The sequence below is a fragment of the Suillus clintonianus genome (assembly GCF_016758775.1).
Source record: "Suillus clintonianus strain FC179 chromosome Unknown DEU56scaffold_4, whole genome shotgun sequence".
Lineage (NCBI taxonomy): Eukaryota > Fungi > Basidiomycota > Agaricomycetes > Boletales > Suillaceae > Suillus > Suillus clintonianus.
The window spans coordinates 898,900-918,988 of NW_024539228.1; the positions used below are offsets into that span (position 1 = coordinate 898,900).

A 20,089-nucleotide genomic window follows, 5' to 3' on the forward strand; every position below is an offset into this window, starting at 1 on the left:
TCACCGTTTGGACGGAGTCGCAATGTCTCGTTGTACAATCAATTCAGAATTCAATGTTTTCTTTGATCCGGATGCTCTCGGGTGAATATTACAAGTGTGATAGAAAACTACTCTCACGAGTCTCTCTTTCTTCAATGTCATGGCTGCAAGACGAATGGACATCTCATCGCTGCTCTGTGACGACGACGACGACGAACAACTGTCGACACCAACGACGACGACGACAACAACCTCACCATTAATCTATCAGCCTGTTATTCTAGCTCCACATCTTCGTGGTAAACACGCACGACAGCAGCCAAATTACATACCCCAACCACGCGAACTTACTTCCCCCAACATGCCACCAAGAACTATCGATGCCCTACTACACCATCCAAGACAACAAATCCAATCTTCACCGCGTCCCTCATCATCTCACTCACATTCTTCAGTAAACGCTCTCCTCAATCCAGTTCGTTCCACCTCCTCTCCTTTTGTGAGTCTTTGTCTTTTATCAATGGCTCTAACTCTTATCCTACACAGGCAATGTCACATCCTCGTACAGGTCTTGACGCTCTCGTTCATGCTGCATCTGAAGAACGAAGGCGCATCAGCGCTGGTTCATCAGCAAGCGAATCAAGTACCAGTCCAGTCATTGACCGTAGCCTACCCCCTCCCCGCCCTTATCCATTCTACATCCCAGACGACTCCCCTCGTCCACACAAGAGAATCCGTGAATCTCGCTCCCCCACTCCACCCCACCGCTCAGCCCCAAACCCAAGTCCAACAGCAAGCGCTCTCAGTTCCAGTCTCACAGGCCCCGGAATGCCCCATCTATCCTCTCCCTTGAACATGCCCTTGTCAGGGCCAGGAATAAGCCCCCCACACTATCAGCCTGTCCATCGATCTCCCGCCCTGCCATCCCCAGTCCGCCATTCCCCTGTCGTCCCTACCCGAATGTCACCCATCGTCTACGCTGCAATGCGCTCTGACGTCCCCCGTCTCGGCAGGGCGGTATGGGACGAGGAGGAAGTCGACGATATTAGAAGGCGAGAGGATGTATTGCGCGCACAAGATACCCTCAGAGAGCCGCGGGAAGAGTACCAGCGCCAGCATGATCTTGACTACGAGCTGAGACATAGGCAAGAGCTCGACCTCCGCCAGCGCCAGGAAATAGACCTCCGCCAACGACAAGAAATTGAGATCCGCCATCGTCAGGAATTCGAGCTCCGTCAGCGCCATCCCAACGATATCATTCTCAGACAGCGCGAAGAGATCCTTCGACAACAAGAACTTGAGCGCTGGCAAGGAGAGGGACTTCTCCGTGCACAGGAAGAAGCGGCTGCATGGAAAGTAGAAGAGATGCGAGGGCGGCGAGAGGCGTTGCACCAATCCCCGCGGGAAGACTCCCAACGTCAGAAGCGGGAGAGATCCTCACATCGCCAGCCGTCTTTACATCGTCCCAAACGTGAAACTTCTCTTCATCGCGCGCGCGATCCCCTCCTTCACCCAGACGAAACGGACCCTCGATTTCGCGAACTGATGAGACAGCGCGAACAGGAGCTATTGCATCAACAGGTAGAGACTCAAAGGAGGCAGGAGATCGAGCGCCAGCAGGGCGAGCAGCTCCTTCGACAGCAAGAGGAGGCAGCTGCTCGACAAGTAGAGGAGGTGCGGGTGCGCCAGGAACAACGCCGCCGGGAGGAGATAGCATTGAAGCAGAGGGAGGCAGAGGCACTGAGGCGTGAAGAAGAAGCGGCCCAGCTGAAGGCTGAAATCGAGCAACGCATTCGTGCAGAGGCCGAGCAGCGCCTGCGGGAAGATCTTATTCGCAAGCGACAAGAGGAGGAAATGGAGAAGCGACGCCGTCAAGAAGAGCTTGAGAAACGGAGGGTGGAAGAGGAGCTTGATCGCAGACGGCAGGAAGAAGAGGCTGAGCGGAGACGACAGGAAGAGGAGATCGAGCGGAGACGACGAGAAGAGGAGGTCGAGCGCCGACGCAGGGAGGAAGAGGCCCAGCGACGACGTGCTGCAGAAGCTGAGCGCCAGCGTGCAGAGGCTGAGCTACGCCAACGTGCAGAGGCCGAACGTGCAGAAGCTCTGCGTGCTGAGCTTGAACACCGTCAACGCACCGAGCGCGATCAGCGCCGCCGGGAAGAAGAACAGAAGCGCCAAGAAGAGCTCGAGCGGATGCAGCGCGAGGTGATGCAGTACCAGCAGCGAGAGGAAGCGTTGCTCAAGCAGAGGGAAGAGGCACGCAAACAACGAGAGGAGGAAGATCGTGCACGCAAGCTACGAGAGGAGGAGGATCGTGCACGCAGGCTGCGTGAACAAGCCGAGAGGAAAGAGCGGGAAGACCTTGAGCGCAAGCGTCTTGAGGAGCTCGAACGACAGGCTCAGCGAGAGGAGGCTGACCGCAGGCAGAAGGAGGAAACCGAACGCCAGCGTGCAGAGCTCGAACGCAAACAATTGGAGGAAGCCGAACGCCAGCAGCAAGAAGCAGCCGAGCTATTGCGTCTGGCCGAAGAGGCTGAACGTAAGGTGCGGGAAGACCTCGAACGCAAGCAGCGGGAAGAGGTTGAACGTCAACGACTGGCAGAGGAGCAGCTCCTGCGCGAGGAACGTCAACGAGAGGAACAGCGTCAACGCGAGGAGCAGGAACAGCGCCAACGGGAGGAACTTCAGTGGAAACAGCGCTCAGACGCCCTGCGACGACAACAAGAAGAACTCGCGCTTCAACAACAACAGGAACTCGAGCGGCGACAACAACTTGAGCAGATGCAATTGGACGAGCTCCAGCAGGATGAAGATGTGGACATGGGTCCAGACGCTGTGGAAGGGGAGGACCACCGCGACGAGCAGCCACAACCATCTGATGACGTCCCAACACTACCTGCCTCTACATCCGGTTCCTCGGCTACCCAATCTTTGCCCCCGGCATGCGATGATAGCGCGGAGCGCAATTTGCCTCCAATGTATCGTGGCAAGACAAAGATACATTCTCCGTCGCTCCCGCTCTCCCCACCAAGTAAGGTGGAGGAGCAGGAGATGCGTGTTCCTTCTCCCGTCCATGCCACTGTCCCCACCGCTGTGGAACCTCCACAGTCCCCTATACATTCATCTTCTACCCGCGTGTCTCCTACTTGCCCTTCCCAGTCTCCCCCACACAAGCCCGATCCATCATCCATGGACGTGGACGAGGAACTCTTGAGTCTAATTGAAGACCGCCCATCATCACATCACAAAGCCTCGCGTCCAAAACCCAAACCGTCGCCTTCTCCACAACGCCCATCTCCTCCAGATGACGAGCTCATGCCTCCTCCCCCTGCTGCACCTACAAAAAAGAAGGTGGAGCCAATCAAAGCTGGGAAGAAGAAAGGGATGGCTGTTCCCAAGGTGATATCTCTTTGTATTTCGCAGTCTTCAGATGACTCACCTTCGTCATAGCCCCCTCCGAAACCCAAGCCTCCACCAAAGCCGCGCACAAAACCTCCTCCCAAGACGAAAGTCAAGGAACCCACGCCGAAAGATGTTCTCAAGAATAGTCTCTTTGCGAAGCATGCTGCCGCCTCACGATCACGTTCTGCGTCTGTGATGCCTGTCGACGCCAAGGAGGAGCCTGAGGATGAGGACAGTGAAAGGGAGGACGATAAGCTGTACTGCGTGTGCAAGACACGATACGACGAAGATCGAGTCATGATTGCGTGCGATCGGTGGGTATTCCTCATTTCTCCTTTTCAAGAGTGGAGCTGATGGAGATGTGGTGTAGGTGTGACGAATGGTATCATACCCAGTGCGTCAATATGCCCGATCTAGAAGTCGATCTCGTGGATCAGTTCATCTGCCCGGTGTGCATTCAAAGTGGGTCATGAACATCATGTAGGATTCAACTTGTTTATTTATTTGCGGATGCGTTTACAGGCAACTCCCATTTGCAACTTCGAACAACGTATAAGCGTCGCTGCTTTTTCGGGTTGAAACATGCAGACCCATCGTCGTCGAATTCTTGCCACAAACCCTCTCGAGGCGCTTTCTCCAAGTATTGCTCCGACGAATGCGGCATCAAATACATGCAGATGCGTATTTCGCAGTGGGAGCGCAGCGGTGGAAAACGCGACAAGCTTTGGGAAAGTGTCAAGAACGCTGAAAAACGTGAGGGTGTCGTCGTCTGCGCGGACGCCAAGATGGAGACCGACAGAAAACCCCCACCCGCGCCTGTATCCACACAGAAGCGCAAGGTGGACCGTGAAATTGCATGCTTGAATACACGTCTCGAGAATGTGGTGAGGGAACGGGAGATGATGAAGCGTGAGATGGACATGGTGGTATGGAGGGAGAAACTGGTGAACCTTGCGTTTGAGCGTGCGGAAAGAGTGGATGAGTGTGGGTGGGATCAGCGGCTTTGCTTTGGTGAGGAGGAGTGGGATGATTTTGGTGTGGAGGTGTTGGAGAGCTATGAGGAGAAGGCAAAGGAAGAAGCGTCAGATGACGTCATGCAGGTAGATGGCGTCGCGACGAGTCATGGGGAGTGGTGGTGTACGGGGAAGAAAAAATGCGAGCGGCATGCAGGGTGAGCGATGATTTAATAGATTTTGACTTGGCGAATCTGACTATGGCTCAGGTGGCAAAAACTACGCGTTGCCGAAGTTGTTTTCGATAAAGAAACGAAAGAAACGATCCTCTCCACTCTCACCACTCGCGAACGCGAAATAAGGAAAGGAATCGAAGACATATTATACCCACCATCAACGAACGCCTCTCAGGCGCCGCCCAAGCCCTCAATTGCAGAACCGCCACTTAACGGCACTAGCAAACCTCGGATTAACGGGGAGGCTGTAGAAAAGGGGAAGAAGAAGAAATCGTAACTCACGCCACTGTATTTCTAAAGACAATTTTTTCTTGTTTTTTTTTGTCAAATTATTTGACGTCCTTCGCAGTTCTTGATCATTTGTCTTTTCTTGTAGCCCTGGCCTTTACTTTGGTGATATCGCACATATACGCTAGATGGACTCAATAAACCAATACCAATACGCCCACAGGCAGTATGCATGAGGAATGAATAAACAGTACGATAGTCCGAATCAATAGCCATCGCCCTCGCCACCCTCCTTGCAGAACCCTTTCTGCTCATATAAGACCTTTGATTTGAAATCTTCGCGCGCCTTCTTATGTGCGATATCCCTCTTGTGATATGGATCAAGAACGGAATAATCTACTTGTTGTAATGGGACATCATCCTCCTGATCAAGATCCTGCGAAGAGATATCAACGTAAATGTGTTTGCTGCACGCGCTCAAATACGTACAATTTCACCAAGTAACACAACGTTTTCTCCGCGTATGAGAAAGAGGCCGTGCCAGTGTTCTGCGAATGCTTTACCGTGGTATATTCGCTCGACGGTATCTTCGAGGACGAGGTTGGCTGAAAAAGCGGGAGGGGGGTTGGGGGAGTCAGTGGACTATCATATGCTTAACGAAAACGAACTCACCGAATTGATCATAAGACCGTAGTACACCGTGTAGTTTTCGCCCGTCTCTGAGGACGACCAACATTTTTCCTGAGACGAGCGAAAGAGTGCATATTATAAACGGGGGGGTAAAGTGATCATGGAGGTTTCAGGTCGAATGGTGCCGTGCAGTTGATTGGGTAGACGTACTGTCCACGCAATCTACCAGTGATCCTGATGTTGTGAATGGGATTAGAGAATCCATGGAAGGTAGAATGCTGCTCCCAGGCAGCTAATAAGTACTACAAGATGTAAGGAGAGACCAAAGGAATGAAATTCGGAGATTTGTGTACTTGATTATCCTTTGTCGTAGCAGGGTTATTATGGTTGGCGTACGAGCAGAATACAAGCTGATATGGCCGAGTCGTTAAGGCGAGTGATTTGAATTCACATCATCACTTGGGCATTGCCCGCGTAGGTTCAAATCCTGCTGTCAGCGAATTTTTTCGATCTCTGACGAATATCATTTTTGTTCGGTTAGTCGGCCTAGATTCGGTTATCATGATCAACTTACCCTCAAGTATACCCACTAGAACATGATTGAGACGATCTACATCGCTAGACATGGTCAGTGCATCTTTTCATCATTCTATCTCGTGTTCACCGAGCTTTAGGCTTCAGATTGAACTGGATTAACACGAACTGGTGAGCCGATGAAGATCACATCGCACTATAATTTAACATGCGGATACAAGGAAGAGTCCTACGGGTCTTCCAAGAGATCCTCCTTTGGCCGCTTATGGAGAGGTAGCATCGGACCGTTAGCAGGGATCAACTAATGCATAATTCTTAGGTTCAAGCGCAAGAACTCGCAGCCTACTTCCTAGCCATTCCCGAAGAGAATCGCCCCACCATCATACTATCTTCCCCTTATTGTGAGCATCTCACCTTCTTGACCCTCTCAGGGCTACTAAGACCACCTTAGATCGTTGTCTGCAAACTTCCAAGCCAACATCCCAAGCTCTTGAAGTGCCCATCTATGTCGAACACGGTGGGCAAATATGATTAGCAATATTCATCAGCTTATGGTCGGTAATGACAGGATTGTCCGAATGGTACTCCCCTGTCGCTCCTGGCACTGGCTTGCACCCTAGACCATCGTCCGCTGCAGTCATGCAAACTTACTTCTCAGAGATCGACCCCTCATGGTCCTCGATCTGGTATCCCACGCGAAGAGGCGAGGAAGTCGAAGCCTTGCATGAGCGCGCCAACGGCGTATTAGATCTGCTCGTTCCGGAGATAGAAAGGCGCTTCGGCGACAAGCACAAGAACATTCTTCTAGTCAGTCATGCTGCAACGGTCATCGTGCTGTGCCGGGCCTTACTGGCCCAGCCGGACCTCCCTCTGAGAGTTGGCTGCTGCTCGATCTCCGAGTTTTCCCGTAAATCAGGCGCTTCGGGCGTATTGGGGTCTTGGGAGGCCAAGGCTTTGGTTTCAGGCAGCCACCTGAAGGAAGGTGCATCCAGGGACTGGGGGTTGGAGGACATCCAGATTGCAAATGGCAAGGTAAGTGTTTGAGCAAGTGCAAGTCTGAGTGATATCCTGACAAACGAATTAGGTCGTGTCAGACACAGGTGTTCCCGGGACACAAGAAGAGGAGGAAGACAATTGTGGACCCCAAATACATCGCAGCAGTTTGTGATAGTTCTCAGAGCGATGTCATTCCGGATGCGCAGTGGTTATTCCTTTTGACAAGTCAGATTAGATAGAAGAATTGGTAGAGTCACGCAGTTGCATGTTTCAAAGATGGCTGGATGGGTGTCATCAACAATCTATTTTGCGAAAGCTCCCTCCACGCTAGTTTAACGCGTCGTACTTGACGTGGTCCAGCAGTGTGATATTACGCCCGACAAATCCCGAGCTATGGGATGACGCTACGAAGATGTCGGGCTCGATGTATTACCAAAGTACTCCCATTGACCAGGTAATGGCTTCTCTTCTAGAGGCTCCCAGCTAAAGCATAAAGTCAATAATTGAGAAAGTCATGCCAAATTTCAGAACGCACGCCTTCCATTCAAGCATATTCTCGGCCAACTTCAGCTCATCTTTAGCAATATCCAATGACTCTTCAATTTGGCCCTCATCCAGCTGCTTCTCCACACTTGCAATGTCTCCATTTGCACCTTGCACAATGTTGAGTTTGTGCTTGGTGAGTGCCTCGACGCCTTGTCTGTAGACGGAGGTCTGTGGTATTGAAGCAAGGACGCTGAGTGTCGAATTATAAGTATTGGAGAGTTCTGGAAGCGGGTTTTGGTGAACGGCAAGGCCAACGATACCAGTCGTCTTCTTAGTGACTTGTTGCAGCAACGGACGCGTGAGTCTGAACATGACGGTTGCTGGTTGGCAAAAGTGTTGATTCACTGAGTGACTGTCTGAATTCGGAGTACAAATCGAGAAGTTCTTCAAAAGTCACAAAAGTCCTCCAGCACCGTCATGGCCTCATTAGCTCTACATCAAACGCGCTCGTTGATTTCTACGTTCAGGTCGTCGTGGGCGCAGCTGCCAGTTGCTGCTTCCCTAGCTGCCAACTTGGAGCTACGGCAAAAACCATTCAGTTGGGCCTTGCCAGGCTTGCAGTCCTTACTCGAACTGCTCCCTCCCATCGTCCTCGCAGTTCCAAAGAGCAAAATTTCTCACTCGCGAAAGTCCATGCGTAGTGCAAACAAAGGACTCAAGGACAAGCGGAGTGCGCCCTCAAATTTTTATTCGTCTCATCCCCCGACTCATGGACTGTGCTAAAGATATTGTCAACTGTCCAGCCTGTGGAGAGCCTAAGCTCGCACACCACGCGTGCAGAGCATGCTATGCTTCAATAATGGCACGCTTTAAAGGGGAGACTAAGAGGTTGGTAAAAGAGACAACGAAACGCGCGAGCGGAGGGAGCTGGTCGAGGAGCAAGGCGCCGCTCATGATTGAGAGCCCTAAGGACTCGTGATCTCTATTGTACGTCACTTGCTTCTGACCTTCATGTCTCCATCTATTGATTCACTCGACAGGATTTGCGTATACACAAGGAGCGGTCTGGCTGCTCTGAGCCTCATTTGGACTTTATGTCCTAACCCCAACACCAGTTGGGTAGATGATATTCACTGTATTTACTCGAGGACAAGCTCGTAATCATCACATTCAAGTTGTTCGCTTTTTGCTTATTACCCAGAGTTCAGAGCCTGACCGCGTGTGTATACTCTTGCGGTTATCTGTCGCGGTGTCCGTTCAGGAAATGCGAGGATGAACTGGTCACCACTTCGGGTGGCGTGTCACAACTTGCAGAGCGAAGACGAAGTTGAGTTCAGTTTTCTTGTCAGCAACAGAAATCAGCAAAAAGGCGTCGAATCTGGTCCCACAGTATTCAGTGCCTCAGGCGGACTTGCCAGCACATGATGCATATTCGTTCTAGACATGAGGAGAATAGGATTGTCGACTTGCTAAGGTATGTTGTGCACACATATTCCCCCGCTTCTGCAATCGATAGCAAGTAACGCTCTCTGTATCTTGACCGACCAAACTTCATAGTGGGCAACCTGACACCAGGTCTTTCCCGAATTTCTCAATGAGGAAATATTTACAGAGTTAGTAGCGCTGTCGGAAGCAAACGACATGAACTATTTGCCACCGCTCAGAGCAGTATTACTGGCAGAGAGTAAGCCTGTATCTATTCACGTGCTAGAAAATTTGACTCTTTAATCTTTAGCGCACCTTGTCGACCACTGAATATGCTCACTCTAAGCAGAGTGAAAATGGTGGATCTCTGGTGGATCGCAGCTTCCTCATTGACTTGCAAATCCTCGCTTCTTCAGCGAACCCAAGTGTGGTCCCTGGTCAACCCTAGACACTGCATAGACGAAAAGAACAGCCTGCGACCATCATGCTAATCACATTTGGTTCCTTTCTTCTTGGGGTGCCTTACAAGCTTGCTGACTCCCGTCCTGGGGCAGCGCAGCGACTCTCGAAGACCGTCTTGCGGTGTGGATAGCAATGCCATTTTCGAGCCACCGTCACCAGTTGATACACTTACTACCGACGCCCTTCAAATTGTTCAGCATAATAATCGCAGTAAACATGTTCGTCACGACCCTACCTCCTGTGTGATAGAAACGTTAACCAATTCCTGGCCTGGCATTGACGTACTTTTCAATGTCCAACCGAGTAGTCCGAAACCTCAAGTTGGAGGCTGGTCTCATGCCCTCGGAGCTGAGAACGACGGATTTCGTCGACTCGAGGCAGACATATGATCAGCTATAAGTCGAAGGGATGAAAGCTATGACCCTGATTTTGCTGCAGAGTAGGTTGTGAGAATTTTCTTCCCTTGCGTATATGAGTTTCTTCTTTATTGCGTTGATTCGATGGCCTCAATCCCACAATCACTGATGAGTTATGAATGTTAACATTGGCATGATATGCATTGAACATTACTGTAATCTGATCATTAATGCCAATGTTATGAGCTACGGACATGTCCAGACTATCTATTTGGGTATGCAATACGAAATCAAAAAAATTATTCCAAGGCGGGGGTCGGACTATTGCCGGTCAAAAGCCATAATAAAGAAAAGGATACAAGCTAGAAGAAGTGTCCGCCAACAGACTGGAATTCGAACATGGACATGCAATGGATCTAACTTTGAATACGATGAAATAAAAATACCGGCCGAGTCATTTGTCTCATGGTCTTTTGAGCGGCGCGAGACTTGAGAACGCTGCGAGAGAAAAACGACGGGTAGGAACCCTCGAGACTGTAAGTCCTCTCGCATCTGCAGGAGGCGCCGTACGAGGCACCTCAACAGACCCCTCAGCGCTCGCGGAGGCGCGTTCTCTAACCAGGACATAATGCGGAGAGAGCATGGGCATAGATCTCCTGCGCTGCTCAGGGCTTTGCAGTGGGATGGGCAGAGAAGGCCGCGTGTCGTATGGCGGAGGACGTGCGGAAATGACCACGATGCTCCCGTCGTCGCTTCCTGTATGAGTGGTAATATCAGAAGCGCCAGCTTCGATGGCGGTATGCCATTTGCTTCTTTTGCTGCGCGTTACGAAACGTCTGACGCGTCCGCCGATTTTCTTCGCCTTCTGCAAGAATGTTTGTGACTGCATTGCATGCGGAATCACCGTTCTCTGGTTTAAGCCAGGCGGGGGCTGACTGGTGCGTTCGGTGTGTTCTGCGCTTGATTCAGTGTCATCATATACAGAAGGAGTCTCTGGCATGATCTCCCGTCTGTTCGTCTGGACTGTAACATCTTCGCGCCATCGCTCAAAGCTATCGATACTGGAGGGAAAGGCTGCTGTCGCTGTCGGTGACAATGCAAGGCGTGCTGTAGTTGGCGAATGGACTGAAGTTATACAATTAAGAGAAGACGGTGCGGAGGGAGACGAAATCGGAGTGCTGTTGAGGGATGTGGACATGCTCGATAAGAGAGCGGCGGGAAAAGAGGACGCAGGGGATGCGATACTGGAGGCGATTGGGCTGCTTAGGGGAGGAATTGGGCCAAAGAGAGTGTTGCGGAATACGCGGTCTGTCTCTGTGTTTCCACCCAGGTCTGTGAGCCAGTTAGATCCAGCAGACACCCATAGATTTGTATCTGGTAATTTCGGTGGGTCCAACATCAGCGTCATGCTTGCTTTGGGTTTAACTAAGGGAGAGATTTTCGAAGGAGATGTATGTATGGTAGCAATGTCGTGATTATCTTGTGCTTCGGGAGTGACGGGCATTGTTGCGAAATGACTAGGTGTCGGAGAAGCAATAGTGTTTGGATCAGATGAGAATTGACTTGAAGATGGTGTAGCATCAAGACCAGGAGTAGATGGTACGCTAGAGCTTGCATGCTCGTGAGAAAAGTCTGGCATGATTTTCTTTCCGATGTATGAAGCTGGCAGGGTAAGCGAGGTGATGGGAAGCGAAAAATCTGTGAAAAACGGGCAATACGCCGATGATGGTACAACAATGCTCAGGGGACGGTCGCCCGCTGTACTCGCTGTAGGCATTTCAGGGGTGTTTTGCCCGGGCGAGGCGGTGTTTTCCTGCCTTACGACTGTCTGACCCTGGTAAGAACCTCAATCAAACGGAAATTAGCCTCTGATTACAATAAGTACATACCGAGCTCGAGGAGGATGAAGAGATTGTTTGGCGAATACGTTCTGGCCAAGCACCTGGAATGTGTTTTGTTGGAGTGGAAGGGCTGGACATGAGAGTTAGAGTCAAGGATGCTCACCGCACCTCCCTCAACGAGGATTCCCGTTTGAATTGCATTCGACTGACCTCGGTATACCGGACTTAAGAAAAAGAAGCACGCGACGTACAAGGACCCAAAAAGGAACATCTATTTCTCGGCAGTCTACAAGTCACCTCTAACTGCTGCATCCACACTCTTAGCGAAGTACTCGATATTCCTGCCATTCAATCCTGCCATCGAAATACGTCCGTCCATCGTCATATAAATGTGCGCCTTCTCCGCAAGGACTTTGCATTGCTCCTTATTAAGTCCGGTAAAGCTGAAAATGAAATCCAGTCGGTACCAGCAAGGGTAATATATAGTAGTACACTAACCTGAACATGCCAATCTGGCTCTTTACGTGGCTCCACTCCCCAGGTGTTCGAAGATCACTGCTCAACAGCTGGTACAAGCGTTCACGCATGTTGATAATGCGGTCCGCCATGCCCTTTACTTCACCCTCCCATTCTTGGTAAAGTTCAGGGTCCGATAGAATCGTGTTGGCAATGTGGGCACCATGAAGCGGAGGGTTCGAGTACATCGGGCGTACAATGATCTTCAATTGACTGTCCACCCGCTTCTTCTCCTCTTCACTGGCGGTCGTGAGAGAGAAGGCACCGACACGCTCTCCATACAAACCCATGTTCTTGGCGAACGACTGCGAGAGAGCAATCTGGTGACCTTGCGAGACAAAGTAACGAACAGCGAACGCGTCGCGATCAGTCGAGCCCGAAGCGAAGCCCTGGTAAGCCATGTCGAAGAAAGGGAAAAGCTTCTTCTCAGCAATAATGTCCGAAATAGCTTTCCACTGCGCCTGAGTGGGGTCTACTCCAGTAGGGTTATGTGCGCAAGCATGCAGCAACACAATGGCGCCTTCTGGTGCATTCTAAAAACCATGTCAACGTGTATAAGACATTACACGAATCGAGTTGCCATACTTGCAAGTCCTCTTTCAAGCCCTCAAAGTCCAGACCGACAGTTTTCTTGTCAAAGTACCTGTAAAACTTGACCTCCAGGCCGGAATCCTTAAAGAGAGGTATGTGGTTGCCCCATGTGGGTGTAGGAACGTAAATGGTTTTGGAGTGTGGGTAGTGTCTTGCAAGAAAAGTACCGCCAATTCTGAGAGCACCCGTTCCAGAGATTGACTGCGTCACAGCAATCTACGGAAGTTGCGGTGTAAGCGCAAATCACTTCCGAAGTCTATACAGCTCACTCACCGCATTTTCGTTCCGCGGCACGCTATCGGCACCATACGCTAATTTAGCTGCGTTGTTGGTAAAGCCAGGCAACCCGGTGATTGGGAGATACTCCTTGTCGAGTTTGGCAGCAGCGATCTTCACTTCCGCCTGCCGAACAATATACGGTCAGTTGTTGCGGAGCAACAGCACTATTATGATCCGCGTACCTTCTTGACCGCGTTCAAAACGTATGGCTTGCCGTTCTCATCTCTGTATGCACCGACACCAAGGTTGATTCTACGAGGATCCCTGTCGGCTTTGAATGCCTCAGTAATACCTAAGCGATTGGGTCAAGTCAGTCAACACTGTCATTTTCAGGCAACACAGTCCTTACCGAGAATTGGGTCAGGAGGGCCGGCAGGAACGGCTGACCAAGTCGAAAGAGGTGCAGCACTGCGCAAAATGGCAGGCGCACGACGAGCAGCATTGATGGCCAGCATTAGTCTAAGGTTGAGTCTAAAAGTCTAGGGAGACGGTGAACACTGAAGAAAAGGAATTTGAGCGGCTATTGGCAGATGAAGGAAAGTTTACTTTTAAGTGCTGGCGAGGGCGGTGAGTCTCGCCGATTTCGGCGGTAGAGCGCCGATTAGGGCGTGGGTTTAACCCGAAACATGATGCTCAAGCACTGCTGTTGATCAGTTAGACCCTCTAGCACTAGCAACATAGACTAATGAGCGTTCGTTGGCAGGAGCTAGGTAAGAGACCGTCACTAGCTAAATTCTCGCATGTAGACATTCTGTCAATTCACATCATCTCACACGGCAAACGGCCGGGGCCCAGTAATACTTTGAAACCTAACCTCATGCTAGGGTTACAATTCGAGCGCCACAACAATTGCATACAGGATGTTCTGATAAGATTAGAACTTTTTGGGTGACTCGACTCAGTAGACGTTTATTCTGTTCATATTCCACCATGCCCAACGTCGTTGAAACAAGGTACTGTTCTTGACAAAGGAAATGAATAGGCTGATCGTTCTGAATTCCGTTGGCAGAGAGGAATCGGCACCAACGCCGTAAGGCAATAATATCAATGGCGTTGCGTAAAAAAACTCATAGATCCTGTCAGGCAAGAAGAGCAAGGCGAGGAAGGTCCGACCAAGAATGCTCTGAAGAAGAAAGCAAAAGAGGAGGAAAAAGCTCGAAAGAAGGCAGAGAAAGCCGCGAAGGCCAAGGAGGCTGAGCAGGCTAGAGCAGCCGCAGGAGAGCCCGTAAGTTAGCTCCCATGTTCTCGTTTCATGTGCTGATGTGCTATCCTCGCAGGACCACGCAACAGCCCACTATGGAAAGCTTCCTCTCCATCAATCCCAGTCACGCCCAAATCGCAAGCGGACTGACATCGCGGCTCTCAGTGCAAAGAACGATTCTGAGCACGTACTCATTCGCGCTCGGATTCAAACTTCACGTCTTCAGGGAAACAAGATGGTGTTCCTCAATCTTCGTCAACGGACCGACACGATCCAAGCCATACTTACCGTCGACGATAAGCAAGTCAGCAAACAAATGGTCAAGTGGGCTGCTGGTCTCTCCGACGAGAGCATCGTCCTCGCTCTTGGGACGGTATTGAAGTCACGAGAATCCATTAAAAGCTGCTCGATCGATGATGTTGAAATACATGTCAGCGAGGTATGCCCCTCGAGCCTTCCCTCCTTACACCACTTGAGCTTAATCCTTCTCCATCAGCTCTGGTTGGTTGCAGGCGTCGAAGGTCGATTGCCATTTTCTCTTGAGGATGCATCCAGATCAGAAACTGCCCCTGAAGTCGAGGGGCAGTTCAACAAAGTTTTATTGGACACCCGCTTGAACAACCGCATCGTTGATCTTCGGGTTCGCTTATTCATCTCTATTCAATGATCATCTGCTCATTCGATCTGTAGACGCAAACAAATCAAGCAATTTTCAAGCTTCAACACGCTATTGGAGACCTGTTCCGTGAATACCTCAACAATAACGGCTTCATCGAGATCCATAGCCCGAAATTGCAGGGAGCAGCTACCGAATCAGGGGCATCCGTCTTCAAGGTTGGGTACTTCAAAGGTCCGCTACTTGCATTAACTTATTCGTATCGTTAACTTCACTATGTTTCAGGCAACGCGTTCCTCGCGCAGTCCCCTCAACTGGCCAAGCAGATGGCTATCGCCGCTGACTTTGAGCGAGTCTACGAGATCGGACCTGTCTTCCGTGCTGAGGACTCGAATACCCACCGACATCTCACCGAGTTCATCGGCCTTGATCTCGAGATGACGATCGAAGAGCACTACCACGAGGTGAAAGATCTCCTCGACGGCATGTTCAAGACTATCTTCAAGGGTCTCAAAGACAGGTATGCAAAGGAGATCGCAGTGGTCGGCAAGCAATTCGAGGCGGAGGAGTTCAAGTGGAGAGAGGAGACCTTGACTCTGACGTTTAGAGAGGCGGTGGACATCCTCGTCGAGGATGGTGTTGACCGCGAAGTTTTAGATGATATCAAGTGGGTGCTTTGAAATTTCAATAACACATACGCTAATATCTGTGGGTTAGCACGGAGAACGAGAAGAGGCTTGGGCGGCTTGTAAAGGCCAAGTATGATACCGACTACTTCATCATCGACAAATTCCCCCTCGAGCTTCGTCCGTTCTATACCATGCCTGACCCTAATGACCCGGTGCGTAAATTAATTGGTTGTAGTGGTGTGGCGCTCACTCTTTCTATCCAGACCCTCACCAACTCTTATGACTTCTTCATGCGTGGCGAGGAAATTCTTTCCGGGGCACAGCGTATCCATGACCCTGAGTTCCTGTGCAAGCAGATGCAAGCAAAAGGTGTTGACCCAGAGAGTATGAAGGGCTACATCGACGGATTCCGTATGGGATGTCCTCCCCATGGCGGAGGAGGCATCGGTCTCGAGCGGGTACTCATGCTGTTCTTGAAACTGAACAACATCAGACGTGCCTCCCTCTTCCCAAGAGACCCCAGGCGTCTCGAGCCTTAAGAGCATTCACGAATGGTACATGCATAGATTGACACAAATAAATGATATCTACTGTTTCTACTGTTTTCCACGTTTATAACATCACTTCGAAAGTTGCCCCACCTCATATGCTGAGTGTTGTGTCGAATTAAATTGTAAGGTGGAAGCGAGAAGCGTCCATGTGTAATACATGAATATGTGGGTAGTAAATGTAGAGCAAAGATGGACATTCGCAACGAATTTACAGAGCATTGCACAGCACAAATGATACTGAAATATTCGTGTTCAGGCAAAATTTCAGAGTCAAAGCCCTTGCGACTCACCATGATAATCCAGGCACAAACAACCTCGTATGTCACCGTCTATCTCGTCTGCTCCGGCGCCTCTCCGACCGGTCGCTGTGCCCCTGACCAATTGCACTGGCAGGAATACTACCCCCTTCCAAAGCTGCAGCAATCACGTCGGCCGGTAGGTCAATATGAACGCCCTCCGCATACGTGAACGCGTCCAATGGTGAATATGCTGGAGGATCACGCCTCGTAAACGTTGGAGATCTCGCTTGGGATGTATCATCTGATCCTTCTGTCGATGCAGAGCTAGTGAAAGCCTGCAGACGAATATCACGTTGATTCGGCGTGGGAGGATTCGGCGAACGAGGCGAATCAGGCGGTGGATGCACCTGAATGGTCAAGTCTGAACCTGCGTGTTGCATCGCGGCCAGGAAGTGAGTGAAAGATTCGCGCCGAAAGCGAGGGATGCTAAAAAGGCTGCTCGCACCTGCGGCACCTTCGCTTTCTGGCGATTGTGAACGCGAGGAGGTTGGTGACTGGGAGGGAGTGTCATCTCCGTCCTCCTGCTCGCTCTCGCCTTCTGGATACAAAGGAAGGCTGTGGTTTGGTGGTGTGTGAAAAGGTAAATCCGTCGGAGACAGATATCCTTGGCCACTTGAGGGGACCGTACTGTCGGGTTCTTCGATAATGGGTGTGATTGGTGGGGGAGGAGAACTAGGCTCCCCGGTATGTGATGATATGATATTGCCTCTAAGAGGTGAAGAAGCGACAGGAACAGATGACGCTGACAGTGCGTTGCTCGGTCTTCGAGAGCGGTGAGAACGTCTACGGGGCGTGGAAGAAGTGCTTGGCGGAGAAATAATTGGAGCACTGGGCCGTACGCCACCTCCCACATCCAATAAAATACTGCCTCGTTCGCTCCCATAGGCAGGCGGAGGTGCCAGAGTTCCCACGGTGGGTGCCAAACCCCATTTCTTTACGTTCGCCTCGATAAAGACGAAGCCAGCTTGGCCGAGGTTGACATGGACACTGCAGGGGCCATCTGCCCCAATCGTGGGAAATAGATTGTAACGATTGAGGCCGATGAAAGCATCTTCCATCTTACGACCGTTTCTGGTGAAGAACACGGTTCCTGTGCGAGGACGATAACCGATGCCTAGAACATCGCCTTCCTTGAGTACGGGCCCGAAGGGCGATGCAGTGAAGGGATAATTGTAACACTTGTCACCGTTTGAGTGGTAGGCGACAGAGAAAGGGTTCAGACCTGGAAGCCGGAAAGGTGGGTAAGGTTTGGTGGCCAGTCCAACAGCAACTATGGTAGTTTCGGGGAGATCAAACATCTTGACCTCCCAGTAGTAGACCTCGTTCAATTTGGGGAGGGGTAAATTGGACTGCACGCACGAGGCGGATGCAGGATCGGGAAGGAAGGTGATTTCCGTGCGAGCATGAACCAGAAGTGAATTAATAGTTTCGTAGTCGGGCTCGAAGGACCATGCCGAGACTCCCTTCTCCTGGATGGAAAGGAACTGAGATAACGTGATATCTGTAGGCTCTGAGTTTGGAGCATATTGCAATTGATATTCTGAATGAATTTGGCATGAGTGAGGAATCAGAAAACTGGAAGAACGAAAGCAACCTTTTGCTCTGAGATATGAGCGTCGTACGCCTTCAGAAACACTCTCGAGCCAGCGAGACTCCACGCCTTCAAAACCACCTTCTCCGTCTATGAGCTCCTCTCGACTCATGTCGGTAGGACCATCACTGTCTCGCAGGACGATACCACGTCGTCTACGGACGAATATGACACATACTAGGAACAGGAGGAGGATGAAAAGGAAAGTCGAGAGCACGATAAGCAAAGGCAATATGAAGAGAAGGGCGTCTGGTGCAGGCTGATTGTTGAGTTGTGATTTGTGTATCAAGATACTTCTCGAGGTCTCCATGGGGAATTGGTCGACGGTGTGAGTGACGTTGACGACGACCTGTGAGGCCATATTGGCCAAAAATTGAATTGAAGTTTATAATATATTAGAGGAGGATTGGCGAATTCGTGGCTTGAAGGTGAACTACGGACTAGTAGGTAGGCCAAGGTAGGCGATGCTTCACCAGACAGGAACGTAATCCGGCACAAGCCGAACCATTCCGGGTGAGGTACATATTTATATATATTAATATAATAAAGCGGCGTGGGAAGTACACCTCCTTGTAATTAGCATTTACCGTTTGCTCGACAGAAGATCCGGTAAAAGGAAGAGCTTGAAAGAAAGGTTGCTGCGATGAACACGACGCTCTCCCCATTCGTAGCTCCCTCTCCGAAGACGCCCAAAAGAAGGGGATCAACACGAAGACGCGCTCCCTCTCACTTGCCTCCCGTTCAATCTCAGGAAACTCACGACGCTGCCCTTCATGCCATCCGCAACCTCCTCAAAGGGAGAACATCCTATGACGCTTTCCCCGTCAGCTTCAGGCTGATAGTCCTTGATACCAAATTGAATGTCAAGAAGGCATTACAATGCTTGCTCCTTAATGGTAATCCTTCCATCGCTCAGATTCACCTTTCCTCACAGTTACGACAGGTGTGGTCTCTGCCCCATTATGGAACAGCGAAAAGTCAAAGTTTGCTGGGATGCTTACAGTCCTAGATATAATACATCTCATCCAATACTATTATGACACAGCAAATTACGAAGCTGCTGCAGCAGATGTGGAGACCTTCCGGCTAGAATCACTACGAGGTATATATGCAGGCTGCGCATGATCATATCGTGATGGCCAACTGATCCACTTCTGCTTCAAAGATATCGAAAAGTGCCTTGGTGTAGCCACCCCTCCAATGCTAGCAGAACATCCAAATAGCACCCTCTACAAGGCTGCTAAAGTTTTAATTCAAACCCATGCACGCAGATTACCTCTCCTCGACTATGACACAGAAACAGGTCAGGAAGTCATCGTTTCTGTCCTAACCCAGTACAGACTTCTCAAATTTATCTCTATAAATGTAACATGATGTCCTCCCCCTCACGTAAGATTTTCGCTCACGTTACCTTTACAGTGCACGAGAGAAATTCAGCAACTCCATCTCTCGCTCCGGAAACTCAAGATCGGTACCTATGTCTCATCAACACCACCACCCCAAAACCCGGAAACCCCGGAAACTCAGAATCCATTCTGGCCCATCGCAACCGCGACGCTCGACACCCCTGTATTTGACGTCGTCCATATGTTCTCTGAGCGTGCCATATCTGCAGTCCCTATCATCGACCAGGATGGTGTTGTTGTCAATCTGTACGAAACAGTAGATGTCATTGTACGTCACGTCCCATTATGTGGATGCCCAAATCTTATCTCTTTCCAGACTCTTGTGCGTCTAGGAGCATATCAATCTCTCGACCTTACGATATCGGAGGCCCTTAACCAACGTTCTCCGGACTTCCCGGGCGTTGTCATTTGTACAGCTGGGGACTCTCTTGGAACACTATTGCAGCTAATCAAGAAGCGGTAGAGTCCACCGGCTTGTGGTCGTGGAAGGAGATGTAAGTCTTTGTTCTGACTATACATTCACCATGCCAATCATAACCTTACAGGAGGAAGAGAAAAAAGGCGGGAAGAAAGGACGCCTGCTTGGCGTAATCACGCTGAGCGATGTCCTTCGGTACGTTATCGGTGAGGTGGGCATCGGCGAGTCAGTCGAGGAGATTGCGTCCCTGTCCGCCGCCCCGGGCACACCGCCCTCTCCAGATATTATCTCATAATGATGGCACACCGAGTCAGGGGATGAAAGGGTTTTGCAGGGTTTTGTTATTTTATGTGCTTTCCAATTCTCAGTTAGCTGGATCTGACTAGCAGTTGTATGTCTTGCATGATCTGTAACCATTAGATGACATAGGATTATACGATAATGTTACCGTCTTTTTCAATACA

The 20,089-nt window shown here is 50.4% G+C and overlaps 10 protein-coding genes and 1 non-coding gene across 11 annotated transcripts; 6 read left to right on the forward strand and 5 right to left on the reverse strand.

The window, feature by feature from the left end:
* Positions 1 to 139: 139 nt before the first annotated feature.
* Positions 140 to 5,047, forward strand: DEU56DRAFT_948565 (uncharacterized protein; the record flags this gene model as incomplete). The annotated part of the gene is made up of 7 exons (XM_041359084.1): positions 140 to 278; positions 435 to 478; positions 526 to 3,378; positions 3,430 to 3,695; positions 3,752 to 3,843; positions 3,904 to 4,552; positions 4,604 to 5,047. 7 exons carry the CDS (start codon positions 140 to 142, stop codon positions 4,845 to 4,847), a joined length of 4,287 nt encoding a protein of 1,428 aa, XP_041214590.1. The 3' UTR covers positions 4,848 to 5,047.
* On the reverse strand, positions 4,988 to 5,813 carry DEU56DRAFT_771047 (Sm-like ribonucleoprotein). The gene is made up of 4 exons (XM_041351450.1): positions 5,639 to 5,813; positions 5,471 to 5,539; positions 5,288 to 5,403; positions 4,988 to 5,234 (listed from the first exon to the last, which is right to left on the reverse strand). Exons 1-4 carry the CDS (start codon positions 5,691 to 5,693, stop codon positions 5,064 to 5,066), a joined length of 411 nt encoding a protein of 136 aa, XP_041214591.1. The 5' UTR covers positions 5,694 to 5,813; the 3' UTR covers positions 4,988 to 5,063.
* A 24-nt stretch (positions 5,814 to 5,837) lies between these two features.
* DEU56DRAFT_t29 lies at positions 5,838 to 5,927 on the forward strand. The gene has a single exon. It is a non-coding gene; the product is annotated as a tRNA-Ser (tRNA).
* Positions 5,928 to 5,978: 51 nt separating this feature from the next.
* DEU56DRAFT_771052 (histidine phosphatase superfamily) lies at positions 5,979 to 7,243 on the forward strand. Its single transcript, XM_041351451.1, has 7 exons — positions 5,979 to 6,055; positions 6,103 to 6,133; positions 6,184 to 6,235; positions 6,282 to 6,363; positions 6,414 to 6,479; positions 6,531 to 6,994; positions 7,047 to 7,243. The coding sequence occupies exons 1-7, from the start codon at positions 6,025 to 6,027 to the stop codon at positions 7,128 to 7,130; spliced, it is 810 nt and encodes a 269-aa protein (XP_041214592.1). The 5' UTR covers positions 5,979 to 6,024; the 3' UTR covers positions 7,131 to 7,243.
* A 1-nt stretch (position 7,244) lies between these two features.
* On the reverse strand, positions 7,245 to 7,873 carry DEU56DRAFT_848437 (NADH2 dehydrogenase). Its single transcript, XM_041355157.1, has 2 exons — positions 7,494 to 7,873; positions 7,245 to 7,441 (listed from the first exon to the last, which is right to left on the reverse strand). Exons 1-2 carry the CDS (start codon positions 7,814 to 7,816, stop codon positions 7,363 to 7,365), a joined length of 402 nt encoding a protein of 133 aa, XP_041214593.1. The 5' UTR covers positions 7,817 to 7,873; the 3' UTR covers positions 7,245 to 7,362.
* On the forward strand, positions 7,874 to 8,683 carry DEU56DRAFT_771058 (uncharacterized protein). The gene is made up of 3 exons (XM_041351452.1): positions 7,874 to 8,174; positions 8,230 to 8,431; positions 8,485 to 8,683. Exons 1-2 carry the CDS (start codon positions 7,922 to 7,924, stop codon positions 8,421 to 8,423), a joined length of 447 nt encoding a protein of 148 aa, XP_041214594.1. The 5' UTR covers positions 7,874 to 7,921; the 3' UTR covers positions 8,424 to 8,431; positions 8,485 to 8,683.
* Positions 8,684 to 9,937: 1,254 nt separating this feature from the next.
* On the reverse strand, positions 9,938 to 11,797 carry DEU56DRAFT_976613 (uncharacterized protein). The gene is made up of 3 exons (XM_041359615.1): positions 11,780 to 11,797; positions 11,577 to 11,700; positions 9,938 to 11,521 (listed from the first exon to the last, which is right to left on the reverse strand). Exons 2-3 carry the CDS (start codon positions 11,664 to 11,666, stop codon positions 10,151 to 10,153), a joined length of 1,461 nt encoding a protein of 486 aa, XP_041214595.1. The 5' UTR covers positions 11,667 to 11,700; positions 11,780 to 11,797; the 3' UTR covers positions 9,938 to 10,150.
* DEU56DRAFT_771067 (pyridoxal phosphate-dependent transferase) lies at positions 11,777 to 13,768 on the reverse strand. Its single transcript, XM_041351453.1, has 6 exons — positions 13,264 to 13,768; positions 13,097 to 13,206; positions 12,909 to 13,037; positions 12,630 to 12,851; positions 12,027 to 12,577; positions 11,777 to 11,971 (listed from the first exon to the last, which is right to left on the reverse strand). Exons 1-6 carry the CDS (start codon positions 13,367 to 13,369, stop codon positions 11,815 to 11,817), a joined length of 1,275 nt encoding a protein of 424 aa, XP_041214596.1. The 5' UTR covers positions 13,370 to 13,768; the 3' UTR covers positions 11,777 to 11,814.
* A 41-nt stretch (positions 13,769 to 13,809) lies between these two features.
* Positions 13,810 to 16,007, forward strand: DEU56DRAFT_771068 (uncharacterized protein). The gene is made up of 8 exons (XM_041351454.1): positions 13,810 to 13,944; positions 13,998 to 14,139; positions 14,192 to 14,554; positions 14,612 to 14,755; positions 14,806 to 14,965; positions 15,017 to 15,398; positions 15,449 to 15,572; positions 15,624 to 16,007. The coding sequence occupies exons 1-8, from the start codon at positions 13,889 to 13,891 to the stop codon at positions 15,897 to 15,899; spliced, it is 1,647 nt and encodes a 548-aa protein (XP_041214597.1). The 5' UTR covers positions 13,810 to 13,888; the 3' UTR covers positions 15,900 to 16,007.
* DEU56DRAFT_771072 (SPRY-domain-containing protein) lies at positions 16,008 to 18,292 on the reverse strand. The gene is made up of 4 exons (XM_041351455.1): positions 17,805 to 18,292; positions 16,656 to 17,750; positions 16,202 to 16,577; positions 16,008 to 16,148 (listed from the first exon to the last, which is right to left on the reverse strand). The coding sequence occupies exons 1-3, from the start codon at positions 18,160 to 18,162 to the stop codon at positions 16,234 to 16,236; spliced, it is 1,797 nt and encodes a 598-aa protein (XP_041214598.1). The 5' UTR covers positions 18,163 to 18,292; the 3' UTR covers positions 16,008 to 16,148; positions 16,202 to 16,233.
* An 84-nt stretch (positions 18,293 to 18,376) lies between these two features.
* Positions 18,377 to 20,087, forward strand: DEU56DRAFT_771074 (uncharacterized protein). The gene is made up of 7 exons (XM_041351456.1): positions 18,377 to 18,697; positions 18,745 to 18,903; positions 18,967 to 19,166; positions 19,221 to 19,475; positions 19,524 to 19,617; positions 19,673 to 19,701; positions 19,753 to 20,087. The coding sequence occupies exons 1-7, from the start codon at positions 18,445 to 18,447 to the stop codon at positions 19,918 to 19,920; spliced, it is 1,158 nt and encodes a 385-aa protein (XP_041214599.1). The 5' UTR covers positions 18,377 to 18,444; the 3' UTR covers positions 19,921 to 20,087.
* The last annotated feature ends 2 nt before the right edge of the window (positions 20,088 to 20,089 follow it).